Genomic DNA, 13732 nt, shown 5'->3' on the forward strand with positions numbered 1-13732 from the left:
AGTTCTGGAGGCCTCACTTCAAGAAGGACGTAGATAAAATTGAAAGGGTACAGAGGAGAGCGGCGAGGATGATCTGGGGCCAAGGGACCAAGCCCTATGAAGATAGGTTGAGGGACTTGGGAATGTTCAGCCTGGAGAAAAGGAGGTTGAGAGGGGACATGATAGCCCTCTTTAAGTATTTGAAAGGTTGTTACTTGGAGGAGGGCAGGATGCTGTTTCTGCTGGCTGCAGAGGAGAGGACACGCAGTAATGGGTTTAAACTTCAAGTACAACGATATAGGCTAGATATCAGGAAAAAGTTTTTCACAGTCAGAGTAGTTCAGCAGTGGAATAGGCTGCCTAAGGAGGTGGTGAGCTCCCCCTCACTGGCAATCTTCAAGCAAAGGTTGGATACACACTTTTCTTGGATGCTTTAGGATGCTTAGGGCTGATCCTGCGTTGAGCAGGGGGTTGGACTAGATGGCCTGTATGGCCCCTTCCAACTCTATGATTCTATGATTCTATGAACTTGGGGTGATAAAGTTGCCTTTTCCTCTTTGACAGGTCCATGACTACCTTCGAAGCAAGCTGTGTTCACTTTATGAGAACGATTGCATCTTTGACAAGTTTGAATGTGCGTGGAATGGGTCTGACAGGTAACTTGTCCTTCTAATTGATAGATTCAAATGGGTAGCCGTGTTGGTCTGGAGTAGCACAATAAAATCAGACTCCAGTCAGGCACCTTTAAGACCAACAAAGATTTATTCAGGGCGTAAGCTTTCGAGTGCAAGCACCCTTCCTCAGACTATGATCTTCTTACATGACAGGGAATATATAGCAAAAATCAATTCTGTTACATCAGTAGACTGTGTCACAACCAAATACAGCCAATGATAATCCTTTGTCAAAACAGCCGATCAATCCCCTAGAATTCAGTGTACTTTACACAGGGAGAACCAAACTGCCTTTTATTAGTGATCATGGTTAGTGATTAGTGGAAAGGTGATGTATCCAAGTCTACTGATGTAACAGAATTGATTTTTGCTATATATTCCCTGTCATGTAAGAAGATCATAGTCTGACAAAGAGTGCTTGCACTCGAAAGCTCACACCCTGAATAAACCTTTGTTGGTCTTAAAGGTGATACTGGACCCTGATTTTATTGTTCTTCTAATTGTTACTCTTGATTTAGCCTGTCTGCTCAGCAGTAAATCCTATGCAGTTGATAGGAAATAAAAAGATTTGGAAACAAAATACTATAGGAGAGCATTCACACTAGCTAGATGCTCTGCGTTACCTTCTGCCATGCTGGTGGGCCGCTTCAAGAAAACCCCAGTAGCTGAAAGACTCTGCCCCTGTAATTCCAGGGAGATAGCAACAATTGAACACGACCTCTTAAGGTGCCCTACCTTCAACTCTGCAAGAAATAAATTCATCCTCCCATTACACATGGATTCCTCCAACATCTCAAACAAAGAAAAGGTTAAATTCCTGCTGTGGAATAGTAGGGGCCATATTATTAAGCAGGTTGCCCAATTTTGTGCTCATGTGCTTAGCACACGGGAAAGACAACTTAAGTTTAAGTAAAGATGTTTCAGAGGAATTTTACTATGCATTTTTTATAATGTACCTATCAATTATACAATTTCATATATTTAACATTTTGTATTGGCTCCCTGATTATGCAGTTTTCTGCTGTGGAATGTTTTTTTTCTTGCTATCTGTTTTATCTGGCCGCAGTGCTGTATTAAAATAAATTTGATTTGATCTGAATCGATGCAGGAGAACCCGCATCGAATCAATAGAAATCGAACCTGAATCAGTCCAAATTGATAGAAATCGAACCCAAAACGGTCCGAATCGGGGCCATCTTGCACAACCCTAATTGGTACCCCTGTCAGTCCCCTTGCCCCAGCCGCAGGCAGTGGGGGGCAGCACTTGGCAGGGGGGCTGTGCAGAGGCCTTCCTAGCCACTCCTTAACCTGTCTCCTGTCTTCCTTTCCCCCAAGCGTGATCATGACTGGGGCCTACAATAACTTCTTCCGAATGTTTGACCGGAGCACCAAGCGCGATGTCACTCTGGAGGCTTCTCGCGAAAGCAGCAAGCCTCGGGCTGTTCTCAAGCCTCGCCGGGTGTGCAGAGGAGGCAAGCGGCGGAAAGATGACATCAGCGTGGACAGTTTGGACTTTACCAAGAAGATCCTGCACACAGCCTGGCACCCAGCAGAGAATATTATTGCCATCGCAGCCACAAACAATCTGTACATATTTCAAGATAAAATGAACTCCGACATGCATTAGGAGGCCTCTGTGGGAAAGAAGCCTCGGGAGGGCTGCTGCCTGTGTTGTGGTCACCTCCTGGACCCCTTCCTTGGAAGTCAAGGCCACTGAAATAAGTGGGGCTTAGGCTCGAATAAATCAAGGCGTGACTGGGATCGGCCCACCCCTTTCATGACCAGCTTGCCTGTGTAATGAACAAGCAAATGTTTTAATTCACCAAAGTTAGGATTGCAAAAGGGCAGCCCTGCTGTAAATGTGTTCAAATAAATTATTTGAGGTTGCCTTCATCTCACTTCTCTTGGGTTATGTTGTCTTACCAGTTGCACCCACAATAGAGATTAGGAGCAGAGTGCCATAGCAGGCAGCAAAGAGCAAGACCAAACCCAAGGCCTAATTCACACAGGAGGCATCTGTGATCAAGAGACCCCAATGGCTGTTTTGGCAGATAAGATAGGAAGGCTAACTCTTGCTAAACAGACTAAGGCTAACAAACCCCTTCTCAAGACTTAGCTACTGACTTAAAGCAATGCTAGCTCATCTCTGATTCACAAATCTTCTGTCTAATGGTTTAGTCAGTACATCATCAGCAATCATATTATTAGTAGGAGGACAATGCACAACATCATGTAGTCCTTTTTAAACTTCTCTATAGCAATTACAATCTTGATCGCCACGTGCCTCATCCCGTTCTTCATATTCTCACCTTTGATCATTGTGATACAGGCTGCATTATCTTCATACATTGTGACTGACAGGTTCATGTATGCCTTCAGTAGGCCTATAATACATTGAAGTTCATTGCAGGCATTGCAGGCTGCTATTCCTTCTGCTTCTGCAGTTGATCTAGCTATCAGATGCCGTCTCTTACTGCTCCAGGGCAGAGTCTGCACTTACTTTTTTAATTCCATTGTCAATCCTATTGAATTCAGATTGCTTTGAACTCGATTCTTCCTCCCCCCCCCCCACCCATTGAAACAGGAAAGTCTTCTGCACATGGTTAGGGAGGCTCAGAAGGGGGGGGGGGAGGCAAGCCTCTTTCTTTCTTTTCTTGAAGGGGGGGGGGGAGAGGAGCCAGGCAGGGAGCCTCTTTCTTTTCATGGAGGGGAGGGGAAGAGGATCGAAAAAGGCAGAGGAGGGAAAAATCCAGGACCGACAGAAGTTGAGAGAAATTAGGGGCTTCTCCTTTAAGGCAAGCGTGTCACATGACCAGGTGTGGCCTATCAGAGGTTCTCTAACACGGAGCTTTCTTTTCCAAATGGATATTGAGGATTTTCAGCACTCTGAAATATGGCACAATAAAGGTAGAGTCACTCCAAATCAATCCTTCTTGCTGCAGAAGGAAAATTAAAATCGCCCCAAATCCAAACGGAAATCGCATTCTGTGTAGAGGGCAGGGACTGAATCGATCTGGGGCTGGAATAAAAGCTCCATGCAGTTTACACCCAGCTGATCAGATTCCCTCTGGATAATCCACTTGTAGATTTCTTTTCAAACTTGACCATGCCAGTTTGCATCTATATATCCATAGCGGTTCTTGGTGATATCTTCAACTTCAAGTCAGCGCTATTGTTGTGGTATCTTGCCATCCTTGTTACAGCATTCCATTCAAAATGATCAGAAGAGTTCATCTTTTGCTCAAGATGCCTACTGCAGCCAGTTTGGTGTAGTGGTTAGGAGTCCGGACTTCTAATCTGGCATGCTGGGTTTAATTCTGCACTCCCCCACATGCAACCAGCTGAGTGATCTTGGGCTCGCCAGGGCACTGATAAAACTGTTTCGACCAAGCAGTGATATCAGGGCTCTCTCAGCCTCACCTACCTCACAGGGTGTCTGTTGTGGGAAGAGGAAAGGGAAGGCGATTGTAAGCCGCTTTGAGCCTCCTTCGGGTAGAGAAAAGTGGCACATAAGAACCAGTCTTCCTCTAATCTCAGGTCTGGTAACATTACTCAAGTATAACAACTTTTCAGTGGCTTCTCTGTATGCCCTGTTGTTATCCAGTCCATCAGGTAATGGCATGTAAGCTCTATCTAGTGGAGTGCCAACTCCTTCTCCTTCATCAGTATGCATTGGCTAAACAAAGTCCATCTTTGGCATCCACTATCTCTGGCCCCACCTCTGTTCCAAGGTAGGTACCTATATCACCTAGTTGTTTGACTTCAACATGTTTATTCAGGTTTTCATCAATTAATTTTCTTTCCTTTTTGTTTCTGCACCATAAAAGCAGATCATCAACAATAACTAGTATATACTTATATTGTCAGTTTTAAACTCTGCTGCTCCTTGTTTGAATCCTTGTGCCTCGAGTAGACTGTTGAGATTCTCATTCCAAGCTCTGGTCGCTTGCTTAAGCACTGATGTCACGTTCACATGCTGTCCTGCCATCCTTCTTGAGGTAGCTATGCAGGGCAGTGTTCTGATTTATGTATAGTTGTTGCAAAGAGAATACAGCTCTTCTTCCTTTGCATGCAGCCATTTGTCCCTTCCACTAATTGAGAGACTCATCATATCTTCCCAGGTTGTAGGCTCACATTGATCTGGTGCTTTGACTTCACATGTATAACATTTAACAGATATTCCTTTATTCTGTCTGTTTGAACTCACAGCAGGTGACACTATGATATCAGCTTCTTGGGTTCCCCATCTAGTTGGGCATTATTATGCAGTTCAGTATTTTCACCAGGAGATAGTTTTGCCCCTTCAGTCTGAGTAAGGCAATATAGTTTGGCATTTGCTCCACTGGATGGCACTGTCCCTTCTCTTGAGTTTGCCTTTTGTTGTTGAACATTGGCTCTGGTAGGTGGCATCATGACCCAGCATGTGAAAGCTTCTTGCCTCACTGCTCCTGCATTCCTCTTCTCCTGTGGAGAAATTCTGTGAAGAAAACTGTTGGGTACAATTTTCATCCACAAATACAACATGTTTTATATCAACTTCAAATGTCTTAGGTTACATAACTTTAAGTCCTTTGTTGTATGGATTGTAGCCCAGGAAGACTCCGGTAGGGAAGGCGAATGTAAGCTGCTTTGAGACTCCTGATAGAGAACAGCTGCATATAAGAACCAACTCTTCTGTTTCTTCTACAAGTAAGCTGCAGTATTGCCTGCCTCAGCCCAGCACACATCAGCATGCATCTATACCTTTCAGTCAAGGTTCTGTTAAATCTCCCTGCTGTCCCATTTAACTCTGTGGTGGATGGGACTGTCTCCCCATGTGAAATCCCTTCTTGTTCAAATGCAGCATTACAGAATTCAGACCCACTGTCTGTTATTAAACATTCAGGAACTTTTGAAAATTTGTTTCTAATATAGTTCACATAAATCTTATGTCCGGTTTGATCTTTTGATTTCAAAAAGCATGCATATTTTGTTCCATTATCAATCATTGTGAGAATATATCCCACATTTCCAGCAGATGCTGTGATTGGACTGATCAGGTCAGCATGGACTCTCTAGCAACTTATAGTCTTTGTTCTGAGAGTTCACAGTATTGCTTTTAGACACATTTCATAGCCATTCCTGAACATTCACACTATAATCTCATAACCAACATCACACAAGTATTTCTCAACAGATTCAAAATTTCTATGGCCCATTCTTCTATAAAATCCACACACAGTTTCTATGCTTGCAACGGCCCTTTACATTGCGCAGCATAGGCTGATCACAGCCTTTCCTCTCAGCATTGAAAAAATAAAGATCTTTCTGTATATACACACACACATATATACAGATATAAATAAAAATTCAGGGGTTTTGGGTGTCGTTAGAGTGGATTGCTTATCATCATGGGGGATTGGAATGCTAAAGTAGGAAGCCAAAAGATAACCGGGATTACAGGCAAGTTTGGCCTTGGAGTATAAAATGAAGCAGGGCACAGGCTGCTAGAATTTTGTCAAGAGAATACAATGGTCATAGCAAACACTCTTTTCCAACAACCCAAGAGACGACTCTACACATGTACATCACCAGACGGTCAACACAGAAATCAATGTGCTCTGCAGCCAAAGATAGAGAAGTTCTATACAGTCAGTAAAAACAAGACCAGGAGCTGATTGTGGTTCAGATCATCAGCTTCTTGTTGCCAAATTTAGGCTTAAATTGAAGAAAGTAGGGAAAAGCACTAGGCCACTCAGGTATGAACTAAATCCACCTGACAGAATCCAGTAGAGGTGACAAATAGATTTAAGGAATTAGATCTGATAGACAGATTGCTTGAAGAATTATGGACGGAAGATCACAACATTGTACAAGAGGTAGCAACTAAAACCATCCCAAAGAAAAAGAAATGTAAGAAAGCAAAATGGCTGTCTGAGGAAGCTTTACATATAGCTAAGGAGAGAAGGGAAGTGAAAGGCAAAGGAGAAAGAGAAAGATACACCCAAATGAATGCAGAATTCCAGAGAAAAGCTAGAAGAGATAAGAATGCCTTCTTAAATGAACAGTGCAAACAAATAGAAGAAAACAATAGAATGGGGAGGACCAGAGATCTCTTCAAGAAAATTGGAGATAGAAGAAGAAGAAGAAGAAGAAGAAGAAGAAGAAGAAGAAGAAGAAGAAGAAGAAGAGTTGGTTCTTATATGCCGCTTTTCCCTACCCGAAGGAGGCTCAAAGCGGCTTACAGTCGCCCTCCCATTCCTCTGATATGAAGGAAGATATGAAGAGAACGATGGGTATTATAAAGGACCAAAATGGTAGGGACCTAACAGAAGCAGAAGAGATTTTTAAAAGGTGGCAAAATTATACAGAAGAACTATACAAGAGCGAGCTTATCATCCCTGATAACCACGATGGGGTAGTCACATGCAGTAAAAGTGCTACACTCAATAAGGCGGCAAATTTGGAAAACTCAGCAGTGGCCACAGGATTGGAAAAGGTCAGTTTTCATTCCAATCCCAAAGAAGGGCAATGCCAAAGAATGTTCAAACTACCACAGCATCGCACTCATTTCTCATGCTAGCAAAGTTATGCTCAAAATCCTACAAACTAGGCTCCAGCAATATGTGGACCGAGAACTTCCAGAAGTACAGGCAGGATTTACAGGCAGTGCCTGGAGGAGCTGGGAGAAGGAGACCATTATTTCAAGAGCTGACTCAGGAGATAACTGCTAGCTCAGCTCTCTGCTGAGTAGGCCTTTGTCCTATAAAAGGCTCTTGCTTGCCAGAGGAAGGCAGTGTTTGGTGGAGCTGGGAGAAGGAGAGCATTATTTCGGGAGCTAACTCAGAAGCAAAACCCAAAAGGCTCCTGGGTTCTGGATTAAACCATAATACTCTGTAAGGAGCCAGGAGCAAGAATAAAGGACTCTTGGCTGTTGGCTTTTTGCCTGAGGATCAAGCCGAAATTTAAGAGGGTCACTTTTTAGACAAGTTAAAAGGCTGCCAGTTTCTATTCTAAAAAACAGTCTGACCCAGGCCCTTGTCTCTATCCTAATTTGGCCAAATTCAGTGCAGATGGCATGGTAGGAGACACAATTGGGAACCCCTGCAATTTGCCTATAGAAAGCAGATTGAACACCCTCAATAGATTTGTTAAAGGCAGGAACCCATAAGGGGCATCCAAACAGGAGCTGGGACATCACTTTGGCATTAAAAATTTTAATTGCTGCAGGAATAAATTGGTTACCTTTCGCAGAGAAAAAGAACTGTTTTATCAAGGAAGATGAGGATTTGGCCAGATTGATAGCTCGTTGGCAGTGGGAGCGCCATTTCTGGTTATATTGGAAGGTAACACCTAGATACTTAAATGTTTTGACTTGTTCTATTGAAGTGCCTCCAATAGACCAAGTCATTGCATGCCAGCTCTTAGAGAAAACCAAAACTTTTGTTTTACATAGTTAATTACTAAATAATTATCTTGGCAATATTGGTAAAAGTATCGTTGTAAGCCAACCCTTGTATATGAGAGTATTGTAGTATCGTTGGCATAAACAACAAAGGAATATGCTGGGAACCAAGTTTTGGGGGATGACCATTAATAGGTTCCAGTTTTTGCGCTAAATCATTAATGAATAAATTAAATAACAAGGGGGCCAGAATACAGCCTTGCTTAACTCCAATGGTCGTTGAGATCTTAGAGGTTAAGTCTCCCTTTGAGGAATACCGGACTTGACATGAGGTGGACACATAACGTTTTTGGATGAGAAACACAAGTCTCGGTTCCATACCCATTAATCGCAATTTATTCCAGAGCATATCCCTATCTATCTTATTAAAGGCACCTTTAAGGTCTATAAAAGCTGTGTATAGCCTCTTACCATTTTGGGATGTATATTTCTCCTTTTCTCCATGCTGAACATTCCCAAGTCCCTCAACCTATCTTCATAGGGCTTGGTCCCTTGGCTCCAGATCATCTTCGTCGCTCTCCTCTGTACCCTTTCAATTTTATCTACGTCCTTCTTGAAGTGAGGCCTCCAGAACTGTACACAGTACTCCAGGTGTGGTCTGACAAGTACCCCAAGGTCTCATTCACACACAGTGTTACCTAGAAGCGTATCCACCATCTAGTAGGCATGTTTTTCATTTTTCTGACACAGATGCAGAACTTTACACTTATCTTTATTAAATTGCATCTTGTTCTCATTTGCCCATTTTTCCATTATGTTCAGATCTCGTTGAACTCTGTCTCTATCTTCCGGAGTATTTGCCAGTCCTCCCAATTTGGTGTCATCTGCAAACTTGATGAGTAGTCCCTCCACCCCCTCATCTAGATCATTAATAAATATGTTAAAAAGTACCGGGCCGAGCACCGAGCCCTGAGGTACCCCGCTACTCACCTCTCTCCAGTCTGATGAAACACCATTGACAACAACATGCTTGTTCCACGTTTTTGTTTTTTTTTGCTTGGGGTGGGTTTTTTAAATACATCTTCATATAAATGGGGTCTAGATTGCAATTTCAGAGATCTATCAAGATTCTGTGCAGGCCTGCTACCAACTGGGTGTGCAGTAGCTGAGGAATAAACAAACAGAGCAGAAATTGAACGGAGAGGGAGCTGCAATGGAGTTTTTTACTGTTGGTTTCTGATGCAGTGTTGGCTGAGCAAACTCTGACCCAAGAAGAAGAAGAAGAGTCGGTTCTTATATGAATCATAGAATCATAGAGTTGGAAGGGGCCATACAGGCCATCTAGTCCAACCTCCTGCTCAATGCAGGATCAGCCCAAAGCATCCTAAAGCATCCAAGAAAAGTGTGTATCCAACCTTTGCTTGAAGACTGCCAGTGAGGGGGCAGTCGCTTTTCCCTACCCGAAGGAGGCTCAAAGCGGCTTATAGTCGCCTTCCCTTTCCTCGCCTCACAACAGACACCCTGTGGGGTGGTGAGGCTGAGAGAGCGCTGATATCACTGCTCGGTCAGAGCAGTTTTATCAGTGCCGTGGCGAGCCCAAGGTCACCCATCTGGCTGCATGTGGGGGAGCGCGGAATCGAACCTGGCATGCCAGTTTAGAAGTCCGCACTCCTAACCGCTACAGCAAACTGGCTCTCTGTGACCTCTGTTTGAAGCACTAAAGGGAGTCTGCAATTTGCTTTTGCTGAATTGCTAAGATTAAAGCAAAAGGTTTTAAAGAGAAGTTTCTATGCAATCTTGTCATATTAAATGTTTTTACAAGGAAAAAACCTTTTTTCAGTATAGACTATATACATAAATACTGTGTCTTCCAGAACATACTGTAACTTTATAAATAAACTCATTATTTAAAATTAATCTACACATTTCATAAACCTTCATGAACAACTAGATACTGATACACATGAATTGTGCTTCCACACTATATATAGTGTCAGTCCCCAAAACGTCAGGTGCAATTTGTTTCAAGGCCTCATATAAAATCCTGCCCTGAGATCTGCAAACAGACCTTTTGTTCCCCCCATCCCCTACCCCTGGCCTCACAGGAAAGTACAAAGGCATACAAGTCCCTCTATTGTACAAGTCCCTCCATTGTGTAAGTCAGCAACCAATCTCAGACAATTTTGCAAATAGCCAGTAGAGGTCCTATACAGTCCTAGGCGAGAGCAAAAGTCTGTTTTGTCCTCCGATGTTCCTGGCACTAGTAAGTGACGTTTTGAAGTCAGTGAAGCAGATAATCTCGTTCTGGAACAAAGTTCTCGTGGGATCTTCCCATTCACGGCTCTTATCTCCGAAAACCAAAACAATTGCAGTAAGAGCTATTGCTAATTAATTGAGTTAATTTAAGCCCTCTTCTTCTGCTTAAGAAAGAGAATTAGTCTGCCTCATAATGAGGTGGCTTCAGGCAGAGCTAGAGGGGGGAAGGAGAGAGACAAAAAAACGGAGAAATACTTTAATTAATGGTTTGGAGTTTCTGTGCGTTGATTGATGGCTTTTGTGAGGCTAACAGATGCTGTCCTCCCCTCATTCCACAGCGTTCATTTGCAGTAAATCGTAGTGGAGGGTTAAAGCAGATTCTTTAAGAAAGAAAGAAAGAAAGAAAGAAAGAAAGAAAGAAAGAAAGAAAGAAAGAAAAGTCCAAGATAGAATATGGCGGTCGTCCTCTTGACCTGAAACGCTGACAGCCTGTAATCCGGGGAGATAAACTCCCTAAAGGATTGGAGACGGCCCCAAGATTTCCCTAGGACTTCCTGGGTAGAAAGGTGAGGTGGGGTTTGCGTACCCCTCCTCTTTTCTGCCAATTGCTTCCACAATTGGCCCCTGTCAGGCTCCAGTGATTGTACTGCAGTCCCCTCAGGACGACATCTTTAGCCACACCACTGAAGTTACTTTTTTCAACCTTGGCCTGGCAAATAAAAAACCAGTATAAAAAAATCTTACTAAGGTCAAGATGGCTGTGCACAGAGAGACTTCCTCTTAGGGTTGCCAGCTTCCATGTGAGGCTCTCTACCCCACCTCTCTAATGGGGAGTCTGCTATGGGGAGAGGAAGGGAAGGCGATTGGGAACTGCTTTCAGACACCTGAGGCCTGCTGGGTCACTGCGGCCCATTCCCAGTTCTCTCAGACTCCTCACATCCCCACATCCCTCACAGGTTGTCTATTGTTGGGAGACGAAGGGAAAAGGTGTTTGTAAACCGTTTTGAGACTCCTTTGGGTAGTAAAGCTTTTGATAAGGTTCCCCATGATGTTTTGATGGATAAATTGAAGGACTGCAATCTGGATTTTCAGATAGTTAGGTGGATAGGGAATGGGTTAGAGAACCGCACTTAAAGTGTTGTTGTCAATGGTTTTTCATCAGACTGAACGGAGGTGAGTAGCGGGGTACCTTAGGACTCGGTGCTCATTCTGGTTCTTTTTAACATATTTATTAATAAACTAGATGAGGGGGTGGAGGAACTAATCAAGTTTGCAGACGACACAAAATTGGGAGGACTGGCAAATACTTCAGAAGACAGACACAGAGTTCAACGAGAAAAGCATACCAACTGGATGGGGGATACTCTTCTAGGTAACATTGTGTGTAAACGAGACCTTGTGGATTGTAAACTAAACATGAGCAGGCAGTGTGATGCAGCAGTAAAAAAGGCAAATGCCATTTTGGACTGTATTAACAGGGGCATCCCATCAAAATCCCAAGATGTCATAGTCCCATTGTATACGGCACTGGTCAGACCACACTTGGAGTACTGTGTGCAGTTCTGGAGGCCTCACTTCAAGAAGGACGTAGATAAAATTGAAAGGGTACAGAGGAGAGTGACGAGGATGATCTGGGGCCAAGGGACCAAGCCCTATGAAGATAGGTTGAGGAACTTGAGAATGTTCAGCCTGGAGAAAAGGAGTTTGAGTGGGGACATGATAGCCCTCTTTAAGTATTTGAAAGGTTGTCATTTGGAGGAAGGCAGGATGGTGTTCCCATTGGCTGCAGAGGAAAGGACACGCAGTAATGGGTTTAAACTACAAGTACAACGATATAGGCTAAAGGTAAAGGTAAAGGTATCCCCTGTGCAAGCACCGAGTCATGTCTGACCCTTGGGGTGACGCCCTCTAGCGTTTTCATGGCAGACTCAATACAGGGTGGTTTGCCAGTGCCTTCCCCAGTCATTACCGTTTACCCCCCAGCAAGCTGGGTACTCATTTTACCGACCTCGGAAGGATGAAAGGCTGAGTCAACCTTGAGCCGGCTGCTGGGATTGAACTCCCAGCCTCATGGGCAAAGCTCTCAGACGGCTGCCTTACCACTCTGTGCCACAAGAGGCTCTTTTACGATATAGGCTAGATATCAGGGGGGGGGAATTTCACAGTCATAGTAGTTCAGCAGTGGAATAGACTGCCTAAGGAGGTGGTGAGCCCCCCCTCACTGGCCATCTTCAAGCAAAGGTTGGATGCACACTTTTCTTGGATGCTTTAGGATGCTTTGGACTGATCCTGTGTTGAGCAGGGGATTGGACTAGATGGCCTCTATGGCCCTTTCCAAATCCATGATTCTATGATTCTATGAGATCTGAACACAATGGAAAAGTGGGCAAATGAGAATAAGATGCAATTCAATAAAGATAATTGTAAAGTTCTCCATCTGGGTCAGAAAAAAGAAAAGCATGCCTACTGGATGGGAGATACCCTTCTAGGTAACACTGTGCGTGAACAAGACCTTGGGGGTATTTGTGGATTGTAAGCTAAACATGAGCAGGCAGTGTGATGAAGCAATAAAAAAGGCAAATAACTTTTTGGGCTGTATCAAGAGGGGAATCACATCAAAATCAAAAGATGTCATAGTCCCATTGTATATGGCACTGGTCCGACCACACCTGGAGTACTGTGTGCAGTTCTGGAGGCTCACTTCAAGAAGGACGTAGATAAAATTGAAAGTGTACAGAGGAGAGCGACGGGGATGATCTGGGGCCAAGGGGCCAAGCCCTATGAAGATAGGTTGAGGGACTTGGGAATGTTCAGCCTGGAGAAAAGGAGGTTGAGAGGGGACATGATAGCCCTCTTTAAGTATTTGAAAGGTTGTCACTTGGAGGAGGGCAGGATGCTGTTCCCGTTGGCTGCTGAGGAAAGGACGCGCAGTAATGAGTTTAAACTACAAGTTCAACGATATAGGCTAAATATCAATAAAAAAAATTTCACAGTTGAGTAGTTCAGCAGTGGAATAGGCTGCCTTAGGAGGTGGTGAGCTCCGCCTCACTGGCAGTCTTCAAGCAAAGGTTGGATACACACTTTTCTCGGATGCTTTAGGATGCTTTGGGCTGATCTTGTGTTGAGCAGGAGGTTGGACTAGATGGCCTGTATAGCCCCTTCTAACTCTATGATTCTATGATTCAAATTCAAATTCAAAAAACCTTTAATGGCATATAAAACATCATGAGAACAAGGGTAATTCATAATTATAATTAATTGATAAAAATTACAGTCTAGATAAACAAATAAAAGAGAATAAAATAAGCAGTAACCAACAGTAGGGACAATAGAATCATAGAATCATAGAATCATAGAATCATAGAATCATAGAGTTGGAAGGGGCCATACAGGCCATCTAGTCCAACCCCCTGCTCAACGCAGGATTAGCCCTAAGCAT

General features: G+C 43.6%; 1 protein-coding gene across 7 annotated transcripts in view; it reads left to right on the forward strand.

The window, feature by feature from the left end:
• PPP2R2C (protein phosphatase 2 regulatory subunit Bgamma) overlaps positions 1 to 2546 on the forward strand; it is a 208899-nt gene extending 206353 nt beyond the window's left edge. For all 7 annotated transcript variants that reach the window (XM_077301538.1, XM_077301541.1, XM_077301540.1 and 4 more), the window contains 2 exons: positions 544 to 635; positions 1989 to 2546. In XM_077301538.1, coding sequence (XP_077157653.1) covers positions 544 to 635; positions 1989 to 2280 — 384 coding nt within the window. In that variant the 3' untranslated portion in view covers positions 2281 to 2546. The remainder of the gene's footprint in view (positions 1 to 543; positions 636 to 1988) is intronic.
• Positions 2547 to 13732: the final 11186 nt, after the last annotated feature.

Source organism: Paroedura picta, chromosome 10, assembly GCF_049243985.1.
Source record: "Paroedura picta isolate Pp20150507F chromosome 10, Ppicta_v3.0, whole genome shotgun sequence".
NCBI classification, from domain to species: Eukaryota; Metazoa; Chordata; class Lepidosauria; order Squamata; family Gekkonidae; genus Paroedura; species Paroedura picta.